This window comes from Camelus bactrianus, chromosome 12, assembly GCF_048773025.1.
Source record: "Camelus bactrianus isolate YW-2024 breed Bactrian camel chromosome 12, ASM4877302v1, whole genome shotgun sequence".
Lineage (NCBI taxonomy): Eukaryota > Metazoa > Chordata > Mammalia > Artiodactyla > Camelidae > Camelus > Camelus bactrianus.
The window spans coordinates 23,478,261-23,492,206 of record NC_133550.1 but is presented as its reverse complement, the minus strand read 5'-3'; the positions used below and the strand labels follow the sequence as shown (position 1 = coordinate 23,492,206).

The window sequence follows — 13,946 nt, the reverse complement described above, 5'->3', positions numbered from 1 at the left end:
ATTTTAGAATGTTAACGTGTTGTCTTTCCAGACTCTGAAGTGTTTGACACATTTGGACTTGCACAGTAATAAATTTACATCATTTCCTCCCTACTTGTTGAAAATGAATTGTATTGCCAACCTCGATGTCTCTCGAAACGACATTGGACCCTCAGTAGTTTTGGATCCTGCTGTGAAGTGCCCGACCTTGAAACAGCTTAACCTCTCCTATAATCAGCTGTCTTCTCTTCCTGAGAACCTTGGTGATGTGGTAGAGAAACTGGAGCAGCTCATTTTAGAAGGGTAAGAAGACAAGGGAGGGTATAGCTCAAGTGGTAGAGTGCATGCTTGGTGTGCACGCGGTCTTGGATTCAAGTCCAGTACCTTCATTAAAATAAATAAATAAACCTAATTACCTCCCCTGCAAAAAAAAAAAAATAATAATGATTAAAAGAAAAGAAAAGGGTACTTTGCAGACAGAAAGGTTGCCTCACATTGAAGTTTCATAAAGTTGACATACAATGATGTTTCCAGAGCCATGGCTTTTTACATGGTAATGTGATAAAAGACCGAGGCCATTCATAATATAGCTTCCTATCAATTGATTTACATTTTTACAACTAATTTGAAAATTAATAAATCTGCTTTGATGCTATTCTTTGAAGGCATTTTGTTTTAATTTTTTTTTCACTCAAAGCGTGTGAATTTATACAATTTAATCCTCATTTTGTCTCTTCTGAGTAGCAATAAAATATCAGAAATATGTTCCCCTTTGAGCCTGAAGGAACTGAAGATTTTAAACCTTAGTAAAAACCACATTTCATCTCTGTCGGAGGACTTTCTGGAGACTTGTCCTAAAGTGGAGAGTTTAAGTGCCAGGATGAATTTTCTTGGTAAGCATTTTATGTGAGCCTTCCCCTTCCGATACCTTTGAGTTGTTACAGGATGAGTGATATATAGACATTTTAGATGGGGATTTAAATGTGATGCTTCAGTTTAAATATTATGCTGGAGATTTAAATACAAAGTTAGCAGATTGGTGATAAAAAGAAATGAGCTGTCAAGCCATGAAATACGGAGAGAACTTAAATACATATTGCTGAGTGAAAGAAGCCAATCTGAAAAGACTACACTTTGTATAATAATTTCCACTATATGACATTTTGGGGAAGGCAAAACTAAGGAGACAGTAAAACAATCAGTAATTTCCAGAAGTTTGGAAGGAGGGAGAGAGTGATGATGAGGTGGAGAATAGGGGATTTTTTAGGACAGTGAAATTATTTTGGGTGATACTGTAATGTGGATACATGTCATTATACATTTGTCAAAACCCATAGAATACAGTACACAGAGTGAACTCTATTGTAAACTGTGCACTTTTGTTATTAATAATGTATTAATATAAGCTCATCAATTATAACTTATACCAAACTATGCCATTTGTTCACTAGAGGGAAAAGATGTATGTGTGTGGGGTGGTGGTGGTGAGGGGAGAAGGTAGATGTAGGAACTCTGTACTTTCTGCTCAATTTTTCCATAAACCTCAAGCTGCTCTAAAACTAGTCTACTTTTAAAATATTAAAACATTAAAATTTTAATTACAATATTTAATACGTTATTATCATAGGCTAAAATGTCACTATTTTGGACTACAAATAGTCATTAAACTGTGGTTCCTTTTACTCTATTAAAAATTCATGTAGCTGTCGTGAGCTGGTTGAAGCAGAAATACTGAGCTTCCTACTGAAGTTTCAGCAATTTTTTTGGGTTAAAGTACTATTAAAATTTTTTTTAGAAATAAAATTAATCATTTGAAAGTTTCAAATTTTTAAGGTTAATGTGTGTCATTGGGCTTTTGCTCTGTGCAAAATATTACAGTAATACTCAATATGATTGTTGTTTTTAGTAAAAGTCCTGGAACGCTCTGTGTGAGACAACAGGGAACCATGTTCAGTTGTAGCCTACCTGAAAGTTCTGATAATGAGGGGCAAAATACTTTTACAGAAATAAACGGAAACTTGCCCTATTTTATCTTTCTTACTGGAGGCCACGTACACCTTGCCACCCACGTGGCTGTCCTATACCTGATGTGGTAAAACAACTTTTAATACTGTTTAATCGCAGAATACAGTTCCATCACTTATTTTAAAAGATTTTGGTTTTCCAGAACTTTCCAAAACTACTAACAATAAAATCTTTATTAATTTGTGTAGAATTTTCCTCCTTTTTCCCTTACTTCCACCTTCTTAGGTATTGGCCATGTTCTTACTATGAGCCTGTAACTGGGGATAGAGTGATTTCCTCACAAGTGAACAAAGCAAGTGCAGTCCCTGGCCTTAGTAGTTAAGTTCCGAAGACAGGCATTAAATAATGATGGCACAAATAGATGTCGGAGAAGTTTCAGGACGCTGCGAGGGTACCTCCAGGGGATCTGGTCCAGACTGTGGAGGCAGGGAAGCATCTCTGTGTCTGTGACATTTAATTAAGCTGGGTCTGGGAAGAAGAGCGTCCGAGGGAGCCTGAGGCTAGCTTATGGTCAATATGTCATCTCAGTGCAGTCTCACAAAAATCTTAGAAGGTAGGACAGGTATGAGCTCTCCTTGACTAATTGAGGAAATTGAAGTGCTGAGATTTTCGTGGGACATGTTCAGGGGCATAGAATTAATTAATTAGCTGTTGCGAAACCTTGAATATACCTAGGTTCAAAAAATCCATTTGCTTTGCACTACACAACTTGAATAGTTTTAGAAGTGGTCTTATATTTGGAAAGATGCCATGTGGAGGTAATATCTGAGTGGGACCACTAACCATGGCAGATAATCCCATGTGAAATGAAGTTTCAGTTCTTTGATTTTATAAGTCTTTTCCATATAGAATCTGAACCTCCAGACTCTTGATTCCTAAGTGGAGAATCATTTCAATTAATTTATTTTGCCACAAATACTTTTTGGAAATAGCTTCTAGTAATGTCGTGGAACATTCTGACCCCGGAAGATTTTGTAGATAAGGCATAACCCAACCCATATTTTTAACCTTGAAAATACTAAGAAATAATTTCTCAAGCCACTTGCACAGAACCCAGATTCTTAGATCTCTAAAGAATCTCAGAGTTCATCTGGTCTAGCCACGTTGTTTTTACAGATGAGAAAACAGGCTGTATGATTTGCTCAATTTCCAAAATTGTGTTCCGTAGAATCTTATTCCTTGGAGGTACCTCACACTGTATTTTCCTTTTGGAAATTCATAAAATATACCAGAATATTGAGAACTCTGAGATATTTCACTTTAGTTTGCCTAGTGTTTCTGCAATCTCGTAAGATCACATGATCAAAGAATACTTTTATTCAGTAACATCCATAACGGCTATTCCATAGAACACTCTTTACAAGATGGTATTGTAGAGAATTTTTGTTTTTATATTCTATTGTGGATTAGTAAAATATTCCAAAGTGTTTTGTTGGACTTTCTTCAGAGTAATTTGAATTAATGTATAATGTATGTCACAAAATCCACACAAAATTTGAAGTGAATATTCTAAAAATTTCTACTTTGTCCAGACCAGCAGATGAATTTATATTTAGACATGTATACAGTTTTCAGGTTAAAAGAGTATTGTAATTTGGTGTATTGTTTTAATGTTTAGTGATAGTATTGACTTATTTTAAAAGTAGGTTTTTTTTTTTTTTGAGTAAAGGTAGATTTAGAGAGATACATACTGCATAAAGTGGAGGCGGTTTCAGAAGGCAAGAGAAGGGCCCCGAGGTGTGGGGGATGGGTGCTCAGGTTAGAGTAAAAGTAGGTACACACTCCACAGACAGGGTGCAGGCCATCTCTGAAGAGGAGGGAGCAAAAAGGCACCAGGAGGCGCTGTGCTGTCAGTTTTTAAGGGCTCAGTAGCTTCATATGCTAGTAAGTGGAAGGACCATTCTAACTAGCCTGGGGAAGGGGCTGAGATTCCCAGGAAGTTGGCCATTTCCCACTCTTTGACCTTTTGTGGCTAGCCTTGGGGCTGTCATGGCGCCTGTGGGAGTGTTGTTTATCATGCTAATATGTTACAAGGAACATATAATGAAGCTCAAGGTCTACTAGAAGTCAAATCTCCCACTGTCTTGAGCCTCAAGGTCTATTGGGGTTTGAATCTTTCGCTGTTCTGATGTGAATTGCTGTGTTATTTAGAAGTAGATATTTTTTTTACTGTCAGTGTGAGACTGGAAATTAAAGCGTGACAAATCTTTGTGGTAGCTATTCTTAGTGTAGAATTTAATGGAAATCTAGTCAAAGTGATTAAAGTGTCCGTTATCTCACTCCTGTTTTTTTTTTTTTTTTTTTTTTTTCAGTTGCTATGCCTTTTTTGCCTTCCTCCATGACAAGCCTAAAATTATCTCAGAACAGATTCACATGTGTTCCGGAAGCAATTTTAAGTCTTCCACAGTAAGTTTATTATTTTAATTTTATAAACTGCAAGCTGGAATAGAACCTTCAGAAATATGGTTTTGACTTAGACAGTTAAATGTAATTGATTTCTAACCCTACTAAGCCTAATGTTTTAAAATCTGTGAACGTTTGACTTTTACTAGACAAAAGACCTAAGTTGTTACTTGGACTTTTTAACTTTTATATTAATTTAGTGTGCTTTTGTGTAGAAACAATTTAAGATTAATTCACTGTTGCATTATTATAATCAAATGAGATTGTACTGGCTGTCACTTTAACTTTCAAAATTTCACTTGATCTTGGGCATTATGTTGCTAAGATACTGTTCACTTTGAAATTATACTTAAGTTTGAGTGACATTTTTGGTGACGATTAGGACAATTTATGTAGTTGCAGGTATTTGGTGATATTTTTGCTTAATTTCAGTAAAAAAAAAAGCTTCCTGCTTACTGCAAATTCCAGCATTAATTAGATTTCAAATGTGTTGTCATCTTAAATGCTATTCCACTAGTGTTATATATTATAAACAAAATCCATAAATGTACCTTTGCAAACACATACATATACAGGCACAGAATACTTAGTTATAAGCTAGCCATAGATGGTGTCAGACAGACGTATAATAGTTCATGTAAATCTAGGTTTAGAATGTGTCAGACTGTTCTAACTGCTTTTTTTTTTACATAGTGGATCATCTCTTTAATCTTCCTAATATCCTACAGAATAGTTATTATTATCATCTCCCCTGTATAATGAGAACACTGTTTCATTAGAGAAATGGAGTAACTTATCAAAAGTCATAGTTCTTAAACATTGGTGGTTTGATTTCAGACTCTTAACTCTGACATACAGGCAACTATAGAATACAGGTAGTCCTATATTTTAAATATAATATATTCCTAAAAATGTGTTTGGAAGCCTAATATTGATTAGGAGAGCCATGCTGTAAATAAAGTTTCTTCCCAGAGAACTAAAAATATATTATTCTGTCCCTAATTACTCTATACCTTTAGACGCCATCTTCAGGCATACATTTCCAGCATTTTATATGTGTTTCTTCAAAAGCATTCTTTTGTTTCACCAATGAGCTTGCAGTTGGCCAGCTTAAGTCTCCAAGCTTCTTCTTAAAGCTAAGAGGCACTGCTTTTGAGCAACCTGATGATTCTCAACTTTGTCTCAGTGGCATTGTTTGTTAGACATACGTGTCTTATCTTTAATGCAGTCAAATTAATTTTTGTGTTTTCACACATTTTATAAGATAACTGGGGCAAATCTAGTATTGTTTGAAAATAAGAGTGAAAATGTTGCTGTGCAGATCTGAATCTTGGTCTAGCAGGCAGTACAGCTTTGTGAGCTTACAGTTAATTCATCGTGCTTCAAATATGCCGGAGGAAGGGATCAGTATACAGTTGTAAACGTCCAGGCAACCTTTTACGTAGTCCATTATACCACAAGCACTGACTGTCTTTATTCTTCCTATACGTGTATGCTTATATATGACATGTGTTTTTCTGCTATTTCCTGCTAAGTTTGGGTGGCTATTCCTGTGTGAAAGCAAGTTTGCACTGAGGGCCTACTATATACAAGACACCATGCTTAATATGTTATTTTTCACAGAGACAAGCTGGTAAAAATGATACTAAACTTGAGGACCCAACCTCTGAAGAATCCAGACATGACTGAAATTGAAAAGAGAAATGGGGGCTACATATTTGTAAATCTTGTATGGAAGGCATTTTAATGACCGTTTTTGCATTTGTTAATTATGATTTTTCATGCATCATAAGGGTTTGTATTCCGAGATTGACTTTTTTTGCATCTGAAGTAAGGAAGTTAGGCCTCGATTTTTTTTAACGGTCCTTATTTAAATGTCATTCCTACTGAGACATGCCTTTTTTCCTAGGCCACATATACCTTTATGTGCACAGAATACCACACATGCATACTTACATATAGATAATGTTAGTTTTAAAGTTATGTCTTATTCTCACTCGGGTGAAAATTACTTGTGATGTTATTTCATGTGTTTGAAACTGCTCATTGGATTTTTATCGCCACATTGTATTGTTTCAGCCTGCGGTCCTTAGATATGAGCAGCAATGATATTCAGTATCTGCCGGGTCCTGTGCACTGGAGATCTCTGAACTTACGGGAACTCTTGTTTAGCCATAATCGGATCAGTGTCTTGGACTTGAGTGAAAAAGCCTGTGCCTGGTCTAGAGTAGAGAAACTACATCTTTCCCATAATAAACTGAAAGAGGTAAAGAGGTCACCTTTATTTGTTTAAAATGATTGCCAGCTTGAAAATACGCTTTCGTAATTTGTATGATTACATTTATCATTTCAAAATCTTATTTGATATTGCTTACCTTTTGAATAAGATCTCATCCTGCCCGGGTTATATTAGCAATGCTTAATTTCCTTAAAGATACCACTTCTTGTGCTCTGTTTTATTTTGAATATCTCTATATATTTAGTTATGAATGTGTGTAGTGCTTTAAGGGTGCCAGTTTTTCTCAAAATCTTTGATCTGTTAACAGACTCTCAGATATGATGTGTTTCTCTAGTTGTCACCAGGCCAAATATAGCCAGTGTTTTTCAGCTGACTTTCTTGTCTACATTCTTAAATTTCTGCATTCCTTCACCATGCTACCCTCACCTAAATGGGCCAATCTCTTTTATAAATCTGAAACTGATTATCCATGTATACCAGAAAATATATTTTTTTGCCAAGTCCAAGCCTGTTGCCTATAAAAGCCAAAAAAAGTGTCTGAAACCATGATTTTCAAAATAACTGTGAATATTTTTGAGTGCCTGATTTTTTATTTTTTTGCCAGCAAATTAATGTTTGCTATTATAAAAGTAATGACTACGGCTTAAAAATTTGGAACAGAAAAAGTAATTCCAATTAGGATGCCAACGAAGGTATAAACATTTAGTTGTGTTTAAAGGACAGGAAGTTGCATATAAATTCGTCAGGACTAGATCTTTAGTTTTACTGAAGAGCGGAGTGTGAGGGAATAAACTGAAGCCACAGATATTTGGATTTGGATTCATATAAAGAACTTGTTTACTTTCACTGTTGTGAAGAGATGAAATATGTTACTCAGGGAGAATGGGTTTTTAAAGATGATGAATAAGTGACATAGACTCTTTTGGGTAATTCCTTTATGCTTTTTTTTTTTTTTTTTTTTACAGATTTATAATGCAAATTATAATAGAAAGTTTTAGAACTCCTTTAAAAGGTTGTACAAGTTGATGATGGGGTCTCTGAGCCTTTCTTGTTTCCTGTCAACATCTGTTTTTTTGGCAGCACACATGTCTTCCTTCCCATCAACAGGATTTGCCCTTTTTTATTTCATTCAGATTCCTCCCGAGATTGGCTGTCTGGAAAACCTGACATCTCTTGATGTTAGTTACAACTTGGAACTGAGATCTTTTCCCAATGAAATGGGGAAATTAAGCAAAATATGGGATCTTCCTTTGGATGAACTGCATCTTAATTTTGATTTTAAACATATAGGATGTAAAGCCAAAGACATCATAAGGTTTGATAATTTTATTTGTTTTTATTAAATTTGCTTCAGAGTTCCTCTTTCTGTGACTTTGATGGATGTACAGTTGCAATTTAGGAAAAAATTTGTAGTACTATCTAACATTGATATACTATGTGTCATTTTACTTATTAAACAGGTTTATCTATTAAATGGGCTTTTCATTTCCTCCCAGCCAAGTTAATGTCGAGAGAATGGCTTGTCCTCTTTTTCATGCTTTTCAGTACAAATGGACTCTAGAACGAGATTATTACTGTTGGGTCTCTTGTTACCAATTATTCAATCTAAATAAATAAACCCTGGTTTATAATAACTTCTCAAGCTGCATTTCATATAGCAAATAGTTACTATAGGTCTATTATATCTTAAGACATTATAGTTACTTAAATGATATAAAATTACTAACTTCAATTTTGTCTCTGAAACGGATAACCTAGTCAACTTGATCAATTTTGAAACCACCGTAACTTCCCACGTATCACCGTTTCTGGTTTTATGAACTTCAGTATCTGTGTTTATCTATATTTAATCTTATATGTTTCAGCTCAATTATCACATCTCGGTGTATCCTTGATGTGACTATAATATCCACTAAGTCAGGGAGCATGGCTGCGTTTACTCACTATTCAATTCTTGGCACCAAACTCAGAGTCTGACATGCAGTTAGTAAGTGTCGAATTACCAGTGAACTGCACAGTTACCTGATTCTCTTCTACTTAAATTTCCTTAAATTTATGTTCAACTTTTTGTCTCTTTTTATGACCAAAGATTTGGTTTTCTGTTCTCCTGAGCTTGATTTAATTTGAATTTAAAAAAAAGAGTTTGTCACCAGCTATCCTAAATAAACATTACCCTTCATCCTACATGATTTTTCACCTGAACCTGGGAAATATGGTCCTATAAAAATGTGTTTAATTCTTACTAAACATTTAATAGAACTAGTTTTCTGTGTATTATGCTATATTATCAGGCTACTATATAACAAAAGGTTTTAAAGGTATTTAATAGTTTTAGAGAGGACATAGACGTAGAGTAGTTTAGAAATTGTAGGCCTCATTTGCTCTTTTAAAGAGTGACAAAGAGTGGTGAATTATTAATAAATAGGCATTGGGACCACTGATTTTCTTGTTTAATTGGTAATGAAAACAGAACTTAAGTTTTGTACGTGAGACAATGACTGATTTCAGTAACAGCAGGTACAAGATCTCATCTGTCAGATCTTGTTTTCTGAAGCATCAAATAATTCAAGAAATGTAATGCTGCCTTTTGTGCATCAGGAATGGTCAGAGTCCTCTTAGTTGCGGGAATGAATCAGTCGGTATTCCCTGAGATTCACTTACAATTTAGTTTGCTTTTCTAATTTTAAGCTGTGGCAACATTTTAAGATAGTTGAAGTATATCTTTCTATATCCATTTTATTTTTGAGAACATTTAAAATGTACTATCAATTTAGAGGTGGTATTGTTAGTCACCTTTAATTAGTTTCAGTTGTTTTTACATTAAGATTATTAGGAGTAGCAACATATTATCTGCTGATAGTATAATCACTTATATGTATTTATTCTACAATTTTGAAATCCCAGTCTATCTCTTCCCACCCCCCACCCCCTTGGCAACCACAAGTTTATATTCTATGTCTGTGAGTCTATTTCTGTTTTGTATTTATGCACTTATATGTATTAATTTATAATGTAACCAATATCCTCTTCCTTTTCATATATATTATATATGCACATATGTGTTATGTATACCATATATGCATATATATGTACACATACACATACATAATGTACCCAATATGACCTCACTGTCAAGGTTTAGATTAGCAGTATGCTTATATACTTTATCTCGGTTCTCTGTCATGGGGCTTTGAAAAAAAATTTATATATATATATATATTTTATTGAAGTATAGTCAATTTACAATGTTGTGTCAATTTCTGGTGTACAGCACAATACTTCAGTCATATCGGAACACACATATATTCGTTTTCATATTCTCTTTCACCATAAGTTACTGCAAGATACTGAATATAGTTCCCTGTGCTATACAGTATAAACTTGTTGTTTATCTATTTTTTATATATTGGTATCTGCAAATCTCGAATTTTATACTTCATAATTTTCAGAGGTTTATTTGTGTTATTTAAAGAAATTGTGTATATGTATGTATAAAATTCTAATAAATATTACAAACATTTTGACATTTTGATTATTTCTGGTGATAGAGTGTCATCTGTGATAATACTAACAGTCATCGTCAACTACACCAACATCACTACAAAATATACATATTAATTGTGCATTGAAAGACGCATACATTATTAGCTGTATGATCTGTGCACTCGTTTGCATACTGTATTTTAGAACAGTGTGATATTTAAAAGAATTCAATATGTAAGAATTCACCTACATCGTAAGTACACTGTTAAGCAGTTTTTTATTTTATTTTTGTTTTTCAAATACCAGGTTCCTTCAGCAGCGGTTAAAAAAGGCTGTGCCTTATAACCGAATGAAGCTTATGATTGTGGGAAATACTGAGAGCGGTAAAACCACCTTATTGCAGCAATTAATGAAAATCAAGAAATCAGATCTTGGGATGCAAGGTGCCACAGTTGGCATAGACGTGAAAGACTGGCCCATCCAAGTAAGAGGCAAAGGGAAGAAAGACCTTATTCTAAACGTGTGGGATTTTGCAGGTATTTATTTTGCTAGAAATTTTTAAATTCACATGTATCTTCTTTTTAAAACAGGGATTTGAAAACTGAGTTTTCTGTTCTAATACTGCAAAGAGACCTGGTGGAGCCTGTGGAATTATTCCAAAACCATTATATTTCTCCTAATTTTACCCTTGCCACCAGAATGGAGAAGTCATGGAAGGATATGTTAGGTGCCCCTGAAGTTAAATTCTTGGTTGGTAGTGGACAGATCTGCGAAGCTCTCAATTCCTAGTGAAAATGCAGTATTGTCTTGTAACCAGTATCTTTTGATTGTTTTCCTCTTTTGCGTATGCTAAATAGTGGATGGCATGACCTTTTTTTTTTTTTTGGAAGAAGGACTCTTGCCTCTTTTCTGGAAGGCTGACACACTCTCCAATCTTTGCTCAGGTCGTGAGGAGTTCTACAGCACTCATCCCCACTTCATGACCCAGCGAGCCCTGTATCTTGCTGTCTATGACCTCAGCAAAGGGCAAGCTGAAGTGGACGCCATGAAGCCTTGGCTCTTCAATATAAAGGTGATCTGTTCTAATCATCTGAAAATAGAAAATAATTCTTGTGGGTTTTCTTTTTTTTATATATAAGGTAATTTACTTTGGGCAAACAGTTGCTTCAAAGAGTCTCTTCAAATACATTTTTAAAAGTTAGAAGCTCTAAAATTTTGCTTTAGGACATTCTATTAAAGAAAAGCAATCTGTTTACCAGCAGCTATGTCCTCGTGGCAATTAGTGTGAAGTCCTTCAGATCTTACAGTTTTAAATTGTTCCAGGTTAATACGTTCTTATGTTTGGAATTCTGTAATTTTTCCAATTTGTCACTTGCTGTCCTGCTTTTGGCTATTCCTTTATGTATATATGGTTTTAAATATATATGACTTCTTAGAAATGGAGACTAGAGTGAGAAGTGAATGATCTTTGAATGATGCCCCAGGGGGCTTTTCTGTGAGGCAAACCCTTAGAAAGATTTGTCAGTGAAGTGGGAGGAAAGGGGACAGAGCACAACCACTGAGGGAATGACACAGCCATTGAGGACAGGACCAACTGGCTAGAACCAAGATGGCGGAAGATTCAACTCCCAGTAGACCTTGAGCCTCATGGCGCACCCACAGGTGCCTTGATGGCTCCTAGGCTGACCATCGTAAAAGGTCAAAAAGTGGGCAAGGGGCCCCAATTCCTGGAAATCCCCACCCCTTCCCCAAAGTTGTTGGAATGATCCCACTCATTAGCATATGAAATTGCCGAGCCCATTGAAACCTAACAACTCCGCACCTGGTGGTCCCTCTCTCTCTTGCCTTCTGAGTCGGCCCACACTTTGTCTACGAAGTGTGTATCTGCTTTTACTTTAAAGTAAACATCCCCACACCTCTTGGCTTCTCCCCTCTCACCTTTCTGAGGTGGCCCGCATTCTGCCTGTGGAGTGTGTGTCTCTCCTAAGCCGTTTTCCCTTCTGAGTGAGACAGACCCCACTCTGTCTATCGAGTGTGTCTCTCTCTAAATAAACTTGCTTTCACTTTACCATGTCTTGCTCTTGAATTCTTTCCTGCGTTGAGGCAAGAAGCTATTCTCCCCCAACATCAGGACATTTTGGCATATATTTTGGCTGCATACAAGCAGCTTGTTTTGTCATTTTGATAAATTTTTAACTTCCTTTTTTTGACTTTATTAAAGCTATAGCCAAAGTGAGCAAATATCATAGTCACAGTAATACTTGCTTTTCGTGCCTTTTTTTTTCTCTGTTGTAGACTCCAAATTGAATGACTTTAATATGAATTGAAGATTGAATTCACAGATGAGGGAGAGAAAATGTTAAAAAAAAAAACTGTATTACTCTGGTATAATTTGGGGGTTTATTAAATGTTTATTTTGTTTAGAAGTCCAAGGCATACTTAAAGAGTAACTCATTTTAAGGCATGGGAAAAAAAGAAAAGAAAAATACACTATTGCTGTTACACGGGCCATCTGAAAAGTAGTACTAATTGGATTAAGCAAGGGACATAAAAATGACTTTTAAAAATTTCTTAAGTTTATGTTTTTTCTTACATTTTAGGTAGGAAAGACAGTTGTTATTTACTTCTTCTCGAAGTCTTTTAATTTCCCATTTCCACTCAAGTGAGTTTCATAGAACATGAATAGCAATGAATAGCAATGGAAATGTAAGCAGCCTTGGTTTTAAAGCAAACACCAAAGTATTTTGTGTCTTTTCCCGAAGGCGCGTGCTTCTTCTTCGCCCGTGATTCTTGTTGGCACACATTTGGATGTTTCTGATGAGAAGCAGCGCAAAGCCTGTATAGGTAAAATCACCAAGGAGCTCTTGAACAAGCGAGGGTTTCCTGCCATACGGGATTACCACTTTGTAAATGCCACGGAGGAATCCGACGCTTTGGCAAAACTTCGGAAAACCATCATTAATGAGAGCCTGAATTTCAAGGTAACGTGTTTCACTGCCCACTGCAAGTAGGAGATAAATAGAATTTATTAATTCTCATGTTGTGCAACTGCTCAGAAATGTCAGAAGTGTTGAGAAGAGACCAGCTATCTTAAAATCGCAGCCTTAGATAAAAAACAACTTTAAACGGTATAGCACAGAGAACTATATTCAATATCTTGTAGTAATCTATAATGAAAAAGAATATGAAAAGGAATATATATGTATGTATATGTATGACTGAAGCATTATGCTGTACGCCAGAAATGGACACATTGTAACTGACTATACTACCAAAAAAAAAAGATGTCTTTTTCATAGCTGTTGGCATTATTAAAGTACTTTCAATTTTAAAATGACTCTTTTATGCTATACTTCTTTTCAAACTCATAGAAATGGGAATAAAAATAATTAGAAGATTCTGAGAGACACTAAGAGACTGTCTGAGAGGCAGAAAGAATGTTCCTGAGAGAATCGGAGGAAATATTTCTGCTGCCTTTTGTCTCCCAGCTTTCTGTAGTTTTGATTCAGTGAGAATGATGCAGATGAATATTGGGGTCTTGGGGTGATCTTTTGTCTTTTTCTTTGACTGCTGTTCCTCTGTCTCCTCCTTTCTTTTGGAGTCCTTACTTTGTGTTCGTTTTGACCTTCTTTGCTGTTCCTTCATGTCTCTTGTCACTGTGATCCCCATTCCGAATATTTTTTCCTCAGTGTTGTGAGGAGGCTCTTTCGTCTGGTCACCAAGGTCACTAACTTGGTTTTCAACAATGTCTAAGCATTTTTTTCTAATTCCTACAAACTGGGTTTTTCATTTTTAGGAATTATGTGTGTGTTTTCCA

At 35.4% G+C, this 13,946-nt stretch overlaps 1 protein-coding gene across 2 annotated transcripts in view; it reads left to right on the top strand.

The window, feature by feature from the left end:
* Positions 1-13,946, top strand: part of LRRK2 (leucine rich repeat kinase 2) — a 135,512-nt gene that overhangs the window by 66,020 nt on the left and 55,546 nt on the right. For both annotated transcript variants that reach the window (XM_074375025.1, XM_010970532.3), the window contains exons 24-31: positions 32-282; positions 724-872; positions 4,317-4,410; positions 6,487-6,673; positions 7,780-7,961; positions 10,436-10,665; positions 11,074-11,201; positions 12,892-13,110. In XM_074375025.1, the coding sequence (XP_074231126.1) occupies positions 32-282; positions 724-872; positions 4,317-4,410; positions 6,487-6,673; positions 7,780-7,961; positions 10,436-10,665; positions 11,074-11,201; positions 12,892-13,110 (1,440 nt within the window). The remainder of the gene's footprint in view (positions 1-31; positions 283-723; positions 873-4,316; positions 4,411-6,486; positions 6,674-7,779; positions 7,962-10,435; positions 10,666-11,073; positions 11,202-12,891; positions 13,111-13,946) is intronic.